This window comes from Tamandua tetradactyla, chromosome 24 (genome assembly GCF_023851605.1).
Source record: "Tamandua tetradactyla isolate mTamTet1 chromosome 24, mTamTet1.pri, whole genome shotgun sequence".
Lineage (NCBI taxonomy): Eukaryota > Metazoa > Chordata > Mammalia > Pilosa > Myrmecophagidae > Tamandua > Tamandua tetradactyla.
In genome coordinates this window covers 18,784,280-18,798,687 of record NC_135350.1, presented here as the reverse complement: position 1 = coordinate 18,798,687, position 14,408 = coordinate 18,784,280, and the positions used below count along the sequence as shown (strand labels likewise).

At 37.7% G+C, this 14,408-nt stretch overlaps 1 protein-coding gene across 1 annotated transcript in view; it reads right to left on the bottom strand.

Moving 5' to 3' along the window:
• LOC143668594 (oxysterol-binding protein-related protein 8-like) overlaps positions 1-14,289 on the bottom strand; it is a 48,084-nt gene extending 33,795 nt beyond the window's left edge. The window contains 7 exon segments of the mRNA XM_077143260.1: positions 12,469-12,649; positions 12,734-12,901; positions 12,983-13,216; positions 13,628-13,778; positions 13,900-13,975; positions 14,063-14,198; positions 14,281-14,289. Coding sequence (XP_076999375.1) covers positions 12,469-12,649; positions 12,734-12,901; positions 12,983-13,216; positions 13,628-13,778; positions 13,900-13,975; positions 14,063-14,198; positions 14,281-14,289 — 955 coding nt within the window.
• Between the last annotated feature and the right edge of the window lie 119 nt (positions 14,290-14,408).

Sequence of the window (14,408 nt, the reverse complement as noted above, 5' to 3'; positions counted from 1 at the left end):
AATTTAGGAATTTAAAGCCCTGAGCTCATAATTTCCTTTCCCTGAGTTCTCTTGTACACTTAGAACTAAGCAGTTAACCCATTACTTATTTTCAAAAAAATTTTCTATAATAAAATTTTATTTGTTGCAAAGGATTTATAAGAGTATATAGTATGAAGTATTACTTATAATTGCAGCTGTCCAAAAACACAAAGTTCTAACTGAAAAGTAGTGCATGTCCCATTGTTAGAGGAGCTCAAGTTAAAAAAAAAAAAAAAAAAAAAAAGGAAGTGGCAGAGGTAATCCTACACTGAATGCTTTCATGAGGGGATTCCTAAAGTCCATTCCAAAACTGAAGAGGTGATCATATTAGGACCTAAAGTATTATTCTAAAGCTATCCACTACTTTTTAAAAATTGGGAATGCATGTATTAGGGCTTGTTCTAATTGTATTCTCAATTCCAGAAAGCCATTTCTAATGACAACATGAAGGCAGACTTTATTTTTAATTTTTAAAACAATCATAAAATCCTTTAGCGAAAAAATTATGAGTACTTAAAAATCCATATAGTATAAGAAAAGTATATAGGCTCGGGTGAGAGTCAGGTCAGCACTTAATAGTTGTAGGACCTTGAGCATGTTACCTAACCTGAGCATCTGTCACATCAGCAAAACAAAAGTCATAATCCCTGTGGATTTTACAGGGGTTAATATCCTAAACTGTTACTACTCAATGACTGCTCAATATCTTCTATGATTGTTTCTGTTATTATAAGGAGCAAATAAAAATATTTTGTGCTGTGTTTTTATATTGAGGAAGCACAGAGCACCTTGAAAAGAGGAATCGTAATCCTGGACTTGTAAAAAGATTTTTTTTTTCTCCCAAGTATTTTTCATGAAAAATGTCCTTGGAAATGGTATAGGAGAAAACATTTTTCATCCAGAATACTAGGTTGTATTCCCTATTCTTGAAGCTTTGAGTCTCACTCCTTAGAAAATAATGTTTGGTCTGAGTACCAGCGCAGGACTAGACTCACAGTAAAGAAGCCTGCTGTGAACTATCACTCGTAGGACCTCTGCAACTGCCAGGTTTCTAAAGACAAGGTTTAACATCATGAAAGATCCCATGTCGAGATTGAAAATATGGGGAGAATTAATAGTGACGTATTAAATCTCACAGCATATTTCTATCAAGTCAAATATATAAGCAGAATCTATCTTTGAGTTAAATCCTAAGCTTCCTTTAAAGAAGAAAAAAAGAGAGTTGCAAACTCTTCCAATCACATACACACACACAAGAGTAGTATTTAATCAGAATGCTGGTCAATTTTCTAAATAAAATGCCATAGACATGTAAGGTATATCAGCTCTGTCTAGAAATGGACAACTCGGCTTTAAGGTGTGGAGAGCTCTCTAACAGCGGTTAAAATATCAATATAAAGTCTTCCTGAGGAAGAACAGGCTGTCGGATTTCTCCAGATCACAACTTGCAATGTCCAAGTGATTGGGTTTAGACCTTCCCAAGTCTAATCTTTGGATTATTGCCTTTCATTAACTATGCTTGGATGTCACTGCTTTGGTAAACAAGCAGTCCACCTTCACTTTTCAAGACATTTTTACCTCCTCATCGTCACAACTTCTTAAAACACTGACCACCTCTTACTCAAACCAAGAGCTCGTTAAGTCTTAGGTTTGTTTTTTTTTCCTCAATATGCAGAATATGTTTAAGCAGTTGTTTTAACTATAAATACATGTCTCCTAAATGAAGGCTTTTAAATCAGTTGATATATTTGCTCCCAAGGTGATAGAGATCTATAGAAGATTTAAGAAAATACCAGGAAATACTGTTGAAAAATATAAAAGAAATGCATCCTTCACTTGCATTGTGCTGGGAGGGAACTAGAGGTGTTCCAGTCCCACCCCCTCATGTTACTGATAAGGAAACAACCAGTTGGTCAAAGGCAGGGCTGAAATTAGAACCTAAGAGTTCCAACTCTTAGTTCATCTTTCTCACATACGCACACCTTGATTTCATTTGAATTTCCTCCTCTTGTTTGATAAAGAGTGAAAGCACTGGTTTTACAGTTGACTGATTTGATTCGGGGAGGGGAGGGGATAAGGAGGCCTCAAAAGGCACCATGATTACCGGACTCCCACACGGTTGGGCTAATTCATGGGGGATGTGGGAGTACAGGGGATTCCTGAGGGAAAAAGTACAGGGGAGGGGATGGGGGGTGGGAAACACAACATGAATTGACCGTGGGAAAAGCCTATATTTACAGAGTGGGAGGAGGATGAATAACATTAATTGCACTTTGGCCTTTATCCCTAGAGTACTCAGGACTGGTTTTTCAAGTGTAAATGTCCCAGACAATTGCAACAGCACAACGCATATTTTCTTGCCTCCCATATCTGCACCTTGCACCAGCCTGCCACAGGCCAGTCCTGTGTTTAATTAGGCCTAAAAGGATGGGTAGTATCTGCCCCAGCACAGTTCAAACGGTAAAAACATGTCACTCTTTTTACAGACTTAAGCTATTCATGTATCACAATAGCAGTGTTTCCATTTTGCTTATTTACTTAATATTGTCTTTAAATTGACACTTGAACTTTTATATTTGCTTTATCTACATTCTAAGAAATGAAAATCTGTCAAATCGTAGAGTTGATGTATCGTTGTATTTTTTTCTAGCTTACACTAAATTTCTATTAAAAACTATTAACATTTTTGAAGTTCATTCATGTTCCACCAAAAATCATCTCAAATGTCATTAGTGAGAACATTGGGAAACACTGAATTAATCAAACCAAAGTGTGCTGTGGGGCATGAATGACATGCTTGCTGGAAGGAAAGAGCAAATGATATTAAATGATGTTAAAAGGAATGGCTTGGAGCAGGTCACGGTGGCTCAGCAGGCAGACTTCTCACCTTTCATGCTGGAGACCAGGTTTGATACCCAGTGCCTGCCCATGCAAAAAAATAATAATAACAATAAGGAATGGCTCAGGCCACATTGTGCAGCTAGTTGATATAGGGGTTAAAAATAGGAAGTGATGAAAGGTGGGAATTGAAAGGAATTATTGGAAGAAATTCATTTGCCGTGCATAATTAGGCTAAATTAGAGGTTGGAGGGCCTAGATTTGACAAAACCACAAATCTATTACAAATAATAGTCATGCCAGAGAGTAAGAACCTATACTTAAACTGATGGACTAAAGATAGAAGGAAAGGATGATGATCCTATTATAATAGGAAAAAATCGACAAGGACCTATAGGGAAAGGAAAAGAAAACTGAAAAGATAAGGAAAAATACATCAGCACTATCTAGAAATGAACAACTCAACTTTTCAAAAAAATGCATGACTGCCAATATCATGTGGGAAATTTGAAATAAGACATTCAAATGAAAAGATCCAATAGGTTTTTACTTAGTGGTATAGATCAAGAGGGTAGAACTGATGTATTAATTTGGGAGTCACCAGCAGAGAGGTGACAAATCCATGGAATGGATGCATACCCCAAGAAAAAATGTAAGAACAACAAAGAACTCTATTCAGGAATCCAGACAAAGCCCAGGAGGTCATCTATCAAGAAGATTGTTCATTCTAGGCAGAGTTTCTTAAACTTGCATGGACATTGGAAACATGGGAGAATTTTTTAAATTATAAGGGCCTAGGCCATACCCCAGAGTAAGTAAATATGTGTTTCTGGAACCATGGCATTAATATTTGTACCAGGTAAAGATTCTGAGAGGTATGGAAAATTCTAGATCTATAAAAAACTTCAAGCCAAATCTCTTAACCATATATACTCCATAAATGGAAGAGACTTTTCATAAGAAAAAGAAAAAAAATAATTTTCTAGAGTAATTTCTACATGTAAATAAATGAAATAAATTACATGAATATATTAATGGTGTTTTACGTAGGCAAAAATTTCTAATATTTTTGTTTCCTGAACTTTCCACATTTTTATGACAGTTTTTTCTGCATTTTGTTCAGCACTTTGTCTCAGACTGGACAATTACTTTTCATAAGAAACAAATTGATATTTAATCCACGTGAACACTGCCAAGTTTTCTTTTTCTCAATTGTCAATGCTTCTCACTCACAGGAACTTGTGACAGTTGTCTGCTTTTTTCCCTTATACATTTTTTAAAATGTTTTCTTTACCTATTTAGATGTTTTCTATACCTAATGCTTTCAGTTTCCTTAATATACAAAATGTTTTTTACTTAGAGAACTTTAATAGTCTTTATTTGCAATGTTTCAAAAAAATAGAAGACAATGAAAAAATTTAAACAATTTTCAGACTTTTTAAAGTTTTTCTGATTATTTTTTACATTGAATAGGAAAAGAATAAACTTTCAAGAGAAATTCCTAAAAATCCTACATTCAGCTTTATCCATCAAGGGATATGACTGTATCTCTTGTTCCTTCAATAATACTGAATAATGATGCCTGATAACCTCGTGAAATATTTGCTCAGATGTGAATTTGAATGGGTAGAATTAATCCATTAAATTATTGTATTTATAGATAGATCTGTGAAACTAGAAAATTAACCTAGTCATTCACCTATCTTCCCAGAACAACTTATCCCAGAAACATTTTTTTTTCCTAAACTCAGTAAATCATGTTAAAGGTTTAACATTTTTTGTTGTTGTTATTAGACAACAATGATAATGTACATTTACATAGAGCTAACTATGTGGTAAGATGAGGACACTGAGATCCAGTAAAATTAAGTAACCCAAAATTATATAATCTGTTTTAGGAAAGAAATATAAGACAGCCTGTTTAATTCTAAATTAAGTAGACAAAATTCCACTAAGAAATCAACACATAGAAAAGTGTTTTGAATCCTAGAGTATCAGAAATGACCTATCATGAATTTGGTTTCATTTTTCTTTCTTCATGTCCTTTTAATTATTCCCTGTGGCCTGGGCCTCTCCTCTACCTGTATTCACTGAATAAATACATGCATCGTCCACAAGGAAGTCCCTCAAATATTTGAAAACACTAATTGTATCCCATTAATCTCACTTTTTTCCAAGGAAAACAGCCTGATTCATTTACCTGATCCTCACATAAACCACTTCCTCCTCCTTGTCACTCTCCCCTTAATTCCTGCGAATTGTCTGCATCTTTTATTGAATCTGGTCTCTGAAAAAGTAAACACCACACTTCTAATGCAGTTGAAGAAAAGCTAGGGGACAAATTAAAATTTCCCTCTTTGTGTTTGATACTATAACTCTATTAATGCTATTTTCCTATTGGATTATCTTGTATCTAAATCCCATTATGGATTCAGTGCTAATGCTCTTTATTAATAACCCCAAGTCTTCTTCACAGATGCTGTAGCTAAGCCACAGTGCCCACTCTTATGCTTATAAATTGCTTTTGCTTCCTTTTACAAGTCCCTCTTAAACCAAGAGTGGCTGAGACATGTGAGAGAAAAGCATATGGAACCAAGCTCTACACAAAGTTCATTGGGTAAAATATATTAGTTCTGAACATTTAAGCCTTAACATCCTACCTGAAGAGTTCAGAAATTTATATAATTATTTACATACCAAAGTGATATATTAAAAATGTATCTTCTTTCCATAAAGGATTTCTAAAGTCATCACAGCTTACCCTTACAAAAGTTGCAAAGCCAAACCATATTCTCTGGAAATGTGTCCTTGATTAAGAAGACTGGTTTCCATTGATTGGGGGGAGGGCTAAAAGAAAATATATGCCAGGAGTTTGGGTTCCCTGGGCACTTTTTCCACTTTTCATCAGGAAATGAAATTCATACTTCTTGTGCATAGACAGGGAATTGAAAGAAAGAACAAAAGAATGGATGTCTCCAAGCCTTTCTAATCTCAACTAGCAACTCAAACTGTATGATTGAGCACAACCAGCCTGTGAGATGGTGATGCAGCAAGGTTGAATAATGGAGAGGTTGAATATGATCAAAGTTGAAAGGAAAGAGAAACCAAACATGAAGAAAGGACACAGTAAGAAGAAGTAGTAACAATTTAAGGTGAGAAAAATAATATTGCCAAAAGGAGAAAGTTACGGAGTCTAGGGTCTAAGAAAGGGATTAACAGTAAGAAGAATAGAAAATAATTTGCAAAAGGATTGGGATTATTCCTGGAAAACCACAAGAGCAAACTAGAGCAATTAGCAGTACTGAAGCTAAGAACTGTTTCCTAGGAGAAGGAATTTGAATACACAGCTATTTCTCATTTTTAATGTTAACCTGATATGAAGTAAATGTTTCACCTTCAGGGATCCAGGCTTACTGAGCTGAGAAGATCATCTGTCGAGATAAAAAGTCTACTCTAGAGTAGAATTTCTCAACTTTGGCAGGATATCAGAATCATCTGGAGAACTTTAAAAATTGCATGCTGTTTCTTCATTTGGTTTCTTTTATATTTGATTTTAAAGACTTCCCAAGTGGATTTTTCTTTTAAAAGTAATGCTTCCTTTTCAGTTTAAAGTTTAACTCAATAAGAAGTTGCTATCAGACCTCTAGTTATACTGAACTCTTCTGGAGGGCTGAATTTGACTTGATGTCACACAACAGATATGCTTCTTTGATAGAGAATTCAGTGCCTCGATTCCCAGTTCAAATGATGTCCCTGTTCAGGTTCTATATGTCTGTCTCAACAAAGTCCCAAGATTAAGTTTCCTACCACTATCAACAGATTGTGAACAAAAGAGAAAAACATGGATTTAAAATGCTGAAAGGAAATTATTGGTTACTGGGAAAAGCATAACATTCAGAGAAAGCTACAACACTTTGCATGCAAATATCATGCAAAAATGTGATTTCTCAAAAAAATTATACCTTTGTTGACACATGGTCGAAGTTCTAGAGTTCACAACGTTTTTTCCTAAACCACTTATATTTGAATATTAAGATTTTCCACTGCAAATTTAAGAAACTGACAAAAACTGTTTATGAAATTTTCCCTTTTTTAATAGAAAGGGACAAGAACAACCAGACATTTTATTTTCTTATATAAAAAATATTTTCTTTAATTTCTTCTTTTTACGCTTGTTAAAAGTATACTCCCTGTATCAAACTGCAGGAACTTCTGATCAGTTGAAACAATGTTAAACTACAGGTTGAAAATAAATATATTACCACACTGTAGTGTAATGAAATGGGAACTAGCATCAAACTGAGATATAAGAATAGCAAAAATTTACTCCTAATGAATAAATGAGAAATAGGCCATTATTTTTGGAGTCATTCTAAGTTTTGCCATCATTCACAAGAAAAATGTTCAGCCCTTTACTTTAAACTACATGAATTCGCAGTTGTGTATCTCCAGTGACCTTTTAAAAAAAATGTCAGTATGATTAATTTTGTTCAAATAAATAAACTTAATGAGATAAGAAGAGATTGGGAGGACAAATGAGGGCAGGCTGTCAAGAGACTACTGGAAATTGAGAGATGCTTGGGAAGTTTCCAGGTATTAGGAAATAGGGCAGATAGTAAATATGAATAAGAGATATAAATGGGGATTTTCACGGTCTTTGAGAAATTCAAGTAGAGATCAGAACACCTGCTTACCTATGTTTGCTTGCTGGACAGGGCTTTCATACAGGGTACTCCAAATAGAAATTGAACTATGTGAGTTTTATCAGAATTATATAAATTAAATGCATAAAGCTTTTCTTATTTTGGCCACTGGACTGGTTACCTCCCTACACTCTCTCTAGCTTTAACAGTTGCCAGCAGTTCAGAGGGTCCACCATGTTCTCTCGCATCAGAGTCTTTACACTTATCGAATACTGCTCTATCAACTTATATCACTCTTCTTCACCTCCTTTTTCACTAGGCTTAAACCTCCAGGTTTTTGAAAATTAGCTTAAATATTTACCCTTAGGAACTTGTTCTAGTTTGCTAGCTGCCAGAATGCAATATACCAGAAACAGAATGGCTTTTAAAAGGGGGAATTTAATAAATTGCTAGTTTACATTTCTAAGGCCAAGAAAATGTCCCAATTAAAACAAGTCTATAGAAATGTCAATCTAAGGCATCCAGGGAAAGATACCTTGATTTAAGAAGGCCAGTGAAGTTCAGGGTTTCTCTCTCAAGAGGAAAGACACACAGCAAATGGTCACAGTTTGTCTCTCATCTGCAAAGTCACGTGGTAAACACAGCATCGTCTGCTAGCTTTCTCTCCTAGCTTCCTGTTTCATGAAGCTCCCTGGGAGGCATTTTCCTCCTTCATCTCCAAAGGTTGCTGGCTATTGGACTCTGCTTCTTGTGCCTATGTCATTCTCTGCTCTCTCTGAATCTCTCTTTCTCCAAAATGTTGCCTCTTTTATAAGATTCCAGTAAACTAATCAAGACCCACCCAAATGGATGGAGACATGTCTCAGCCTAATCCAGTTTAACAACCACTCTTGATTGAGTCACATCTCTAGGTAAATGATCTAATTACAGATTCAAACATACAGTACTGAATAAGGATTAGAAGAAGCAAATGAATTTATAAAATGGGATTAGAATTAAAACATGGCTTTTCCTCTTCTGTTGCTCAGATATGGCCTCTCTGTCTTGGCCAACACAATAAGCAAACTCACTGCCCTCCCCCTCTCTACATGGGACATGACTCCCAGGGGTGTGGACCTTCTTGGCAATGTGGGACATAAATCCTAAAATGACTGGGACTCAGCATCAAGGGATTTAGAAAACCTTCTCAACCAAAAGGAGGAAGAGCGAAATAAGACAAAATAAAGTGTCAACGGCTGAAAGATTCCAAACACAGTTGAGAGGTTATCCTGGAGGTTATTCTTACACATTAAATAGATATCATTTGTTTAGTTAAGGTGTAATAGAGTGCTGGAGGGAACTGCCTGAAATTATAAAGCTGTATTTCAGTAGCCATGTTTATGAAGATGATTGTATAATGATATAGCTTTCATAATGTAACTGTGTGATTGTGAAAACCTTGTGTCTAATGCTCCTTTTATCTACCTTATTAATAGATAAGTAAAATGTATGGATTAAAAATAAATAAATAATAGGGAACAAGTGTTAAAATAAATTTAGTAGATTGAATTTAGTGGTTAATGAGAGGGAGGGGTAAAGGGGATGGTATGTATGAATTTTTTTCTGTTTTCTTTTTATTTCTTTTTCTGAATAGATGCACATGTTCTAAGAAATGATCATGATGATGAATATACAACTATGTGATGATATTGTGAGTTATTGATTATATAACAAGAATGGAATGATCATATGGTGGGAATGTTTGTGTTTGTATGTGGTTATGTTTCATAAATCAATCAATCAATCAATTAATTAATTAATTAAAAAACATGGCTTTTCTAGGGTACACACATCCTTTCAAACCAGCACAGAACCCTTCCTTCCCACCCCTTCCAGTCTCAGTGGAAGATGAATATTCAGGGAACATAGCAAAAGCGCATGTCTGCATCACTAGTCTGCTTGCTTCAATCTCCCTCATTACATTTGAGTTCTTTGAGGGCAGCATGGTGAACAACAGGAAAATGAAAAATATCCAAAGTAGAGCAGGAGAATCAAGGGAAAAAATCACATGACACCAAGAAATTAGGAGGGATGTAAATTTGAACTGCCTTCCACAGGATACACCAATGGAAAATGATGCATGAAGAAGCTGACATCTGATTTACAGTGGAATTACTGGGCTTTATACTATCCATAGAGAAAAATCCTAAATCAGAATTCATATAGTCAAATCCCACTACCAAATAATGAATTCACTCTATTTAACTTAAGCAGAAAGATTACATGTTATTAGATGGCTAACAGAATCATTAGAAAATTGAACAGACTCTTAATTGAGTTTTCAGAAATGACTTTGAGAACCAAATGATAGCGTGAAGCTACCAAGGAAACTTGCAAAACTTGGAAGCTACCACACTGTGATCTGTATACCACCATAAAATAATTGGGTACTCATCCAAGGGATGGAGCTTGCCAGCAGGAATAGGAAAAGCTAAAGTGTGTCCTGCCATCTCACTTCTTTCTTCTAAATCTCACATAGAACATCTGAATGGTAAACCGAAATCATATCCGGAACCCGTGCTGAGAGTCTAGGAAATATATTGTTTAGCTTTCCAGCTTTCTTCATTACAGAAAGATACTAGAAATAGGTTTAAACAGATTATCTGCAGAATACCAACACAGACATCAGAATTTGCACAAGCATGATGAGGGAGAAGTGAAGAAGAGCGTTTTCTACATAGTTTCATCTTTTTAATCCAGAAGTCCTCCAACTAATATCTTCCTATATTTAACATTCATAACTAGGCCACATGGTCATTTCTAACTGTTGAGGAGACTAAGATAGTATTTATCACTTTCAAGCTCAGTTAAGGACAGATGGTTTCTGAATGTAGGGAAGAGAGGAGGGGAATAACTGTTGAATAGACAACCAAGGGTATAGTGTTCATCACCATGGAAACATAATTAACTTGAAAAAGTTGTAAAGTTTTCCAAAACATTTGTGTTAACATCAGTTTTTTTTTCTTTTGAGAATTATCTTTTAAAAATACATCCAGACAGGGTGGTGCGATGGTGCCTCAGTGACAGAATTCTTGCCTGCCATGCCAGAGACCCAGGTTCAATTCCTGGTGCCTTCCCATGCAAAAAAAAAAAGAAAAAACAAAAGAAAGCTTTAGAAATACACCCGGACAAAACTCAGGACATACCAACAAAAAAGGCAGAAGGAATATGCTGGGAATGTGAAGGAAAATGTGGGAGTCATGGCAACTGCTAAAACTATTATGAGTAAAATGGTCCCTTGCTCCCCCTGAGTTAACTCTTTCCCTTACTGGTTGGAGTTCTGACAACACACTAACATATGCAATCCTTGACTTTGGGACTATTCAAAAGACAGGAACAATTGCCTAGATGATATGCCAAGAACCATTCTTGGAATGGTGAGTCACGCTTTTCTCTGATTCACCATCTTCACATCTTACACATTTCTCAGGCCATGCCAAAACTCAATTACCACTTCTTTAAATTAAACCTGTCAGTGTAATTCACAAATACTACAAATAAGTTTAGAGCTCAGCCTCTTTGACAACTCCAAGGAGAGACAGCCTCAGTAAGAACAGTAGGCCGAAGTCACAGTCAGCCCAGCAAAACTCTCCAATCTGGAGAGATAAAAATGTCTCATTGATTAACATCATCATCAACAACAAAACCCCATTACTAGTACAAAAAGGCCTGATTTATAAGTTCTAACTTTGAACCAGGGAAGAAGGAAGCTATCTGAATTGGAATAAATATTCCAGTTTCAATTACAATTCTCATACCAGGTGAAAATAAGAAGACAGACTCTTTGAATGTCACAGAATTACCCCAGAAAGGTAAAGGAGAGGACCACTCATACAAAGTTGTTCTGTCCCATTATCACTTATTAAACTCTTCTCACTTTGCACCCAACCTCTCTACTCATGTTTCTCAACTATGACAACTTAGAGATGGTTGTGGAGATTCTCAAGTCCATGTTCCTTAAGGATCTCTCTAAATTCTTCATCCTGTCCAAGTCTTCATTCCCACAAGGAATCCCACATCATTTTTTTCCCTCTATACTTCAAGGAAGATAAGGATTTAAAAAAGGAAGGCAGAGTTCAATGTAGAGTCAGGGAGAAAACCCATGATTTTGCCCAATATTTCTTTACCCAGTATGAGATTTTTCATCCTGTTCTTTAAAGGGAAAACAACTTTTCAATACTTCTTCTCTAGATTCTCTCTGTCCACTCTCAGAGATTCCATGATTCAATCTCTATTGAAAATCAATACATACAACCTTTCATGCCCAAACTCTGTTAGTAAGGGGTATATTCTCTTTTATTGAGGCTCAAAATAATTAAAAGACAGGGCTTTCCCCAACAATAAAAGGTAAATAAAAGCCAATCCTGTTATATCCTCATCCCTTTCGCCTCTGAAGTACCAGAGGAGGAGAAAGCAGAAAAGGACTTGTCAGAGGAAACTGTCCAGGAAGCCATCCAGTAGATCAGGTGGCAAGTTAGAATGATTTCCTTTGGATCTGCAGCAGGCACAGTGTACTCTAGGGAAAGGGGGACAAACAACACCAAACAAGTAAATAAATAAACAAACTAAGTTACAACTGGTATCTATCTACCTTTGCCCACCATGTCAACTGCCAAATCCCTCATAGTATATCCTCATATTACCCTTACCTTCCTTCTTGAAGACAAGGAAGTGGGTAGACCCCCACAGAGGCATAACACTCTGGAACCCAGGGGCAGTGACTTGAACTTTTGTTGAGCCCAAAGAAAGAGCAGGAAACAGGGCACCAAGAATCAGGGTCCCTATCTAAATCTGATGAGATGGAGGATAGAACAAGGGAAACATTGAAAGAGGGCTTCAGTCAAAGTTTCTAAGTCAGAGGATTATATAACAATGTTTAGAGATGTTTTTCAGGATAGGAAGAGGGAAAAGGTCTAACACCACTCACTTTGGGACTCTGGGACATCAAGACAGGACTTTGGTTTCTTTGACTGAGAAGAATCATGGAGAGGGAATTCCAGTAGCTGCTTCTTCCAGAAGAGAGCACGCTCCAGCTCAAAGTGCCAGCGCTGAGGAGAAATGAAAAGAGCCACAGAGGAGCCAGGGTGCCTGCTCCTCAGAGAACCCATCTGGAAAACAAGGGCAGCTACCTGGGATTTCACTGAACCTGAAGAAGAAGGTGGAAAATGGAATTAAGAACCACAGCTGTTTACCTCATGGCCCAGACGGATGGCAGCTTCAGTAAAACGGTGCCTCTCCACCTTGAAGTGTGCTCGTTCCTGGGCAAAGAGGATCTGGGCCTCCTGCAGTCTCTGCTGTTCCTCCAGGAAGTAAGAGCCCTGGAGGTAGACTGGTAGCTCCTGGCCAGAGCTAAGCTGCTCCTAAATAAGGTAGTTCCCACTGGCCATAGTCCCTGCCTCTCAGCCCCGGCCCAGAGAAGCCTTTCTGCATTCACCTCTCACCTCGAAGCAACGCTGTTGCCAGGCAATGAAGTCCCAATTCTGCTGAATCTCCTGCCGCAGCTGGACCAGCTCCTTGTCATGGTCTGTGCTGCTGATTATGGGATTTCTATCTAGGGCCTCCTTTGCAGGCTGGCCTGGGACAAGCCAATGTGAGAAAGCAGAGACCACATAAGGAGAGTTTTGAGCCTCCTGGCCCCGGATCTTTCTGTTCTCAAAGAAAAGTACTGGTCCCAGCTATCACCCACACAGAGAACATCTACAACTATAAGGGTCAGTAGATAGATTCTACCTTGTTTCTTCAGTACCTCTACTTCCTTTTTGAAGCAACTCCAGTGTTTCCACAAGGCAACACAATCCACAGTTATAGCTCCCTGGACTTTCTAGGGAAGGGAAAGGTGATACTAAGTGGAAAGAGGAGGGAAAATTGGGTCTGCCTCCAAGCCTGTGGCTTTAGAGGACTTAGCAGAGACTTTCTAGAAACTGTTATTGAGAAGGCTTCTGTTAAATAGGGTAAGTTTCTAGAGAAAAGAAAACACTGCCTGCCACTCCCTGCCTACCTCCATCATGGCACAGTGAGAAAGAATTGCTTATCATGAGGCTGACTCTAGGTCTACTCCTCTCTCTTTCCACAACATGATAACTCACAGTAACACTGTCCCAAGGGCAGCCCAGGAGTTCAGCCAAATCCCTGCCTAGCCTGGTCAGCAACTGCTTGAGTTCTTCATTTTCCCTGGAAATTGCTGCTACCTGGTCCTCAAGGTTTCTCACCACTGTTTGGAACAACTCTTCCTCTATCCTACAAAATGAAATGGGACAACTGAGTGAAAAAGAAACAAATAACTCGAAACTAACCAAAGCATTCCAGCTGTCTCCTTCTACCTTGACTTCCCTCCTATACACAGCTACCACCTACTTACCTGCCATTAGCTTTGCCAGTTTTCCACATGGTTTGTTTCCCATCTGACCGCTTCAGGTTGTTGAGGATATAAATCTCTGAAGGAGGAAAGGGGGAAAGAAAGGTGAATGGGTACACATGGAGCTTTCTCCTGATAAAGCTCCCCTTGCCCCTTAGATACTGACTTCCTTGGCGATTCTGCCACTCCCCCTGCATCTGCTGCAACCGCTCCTTGAGCTTCCCCAACACCTTCTCCTGCCTCTTCAGCTCATAGTCATACCGTGCCTTCTGACTGATAAGCAACTCTTGGAATTTCTTCACCTGACAGGGCAGAGAAGACCATTAAACAAGGAAGATATAAACAGGATTCCCACAGATACCAGGAAGGGGAAATAAATCAGACCCTGCACATGTGCAGGTAGGGGTGGGGGGCCAGTAGGAGCTTCCACACACAAGTGTGAAGGAAAAATCAAGGGAAGCATGCCATCCTCCCCAGACAACTGAAGCCAAGGCCTGGTACTCTACCTCTTG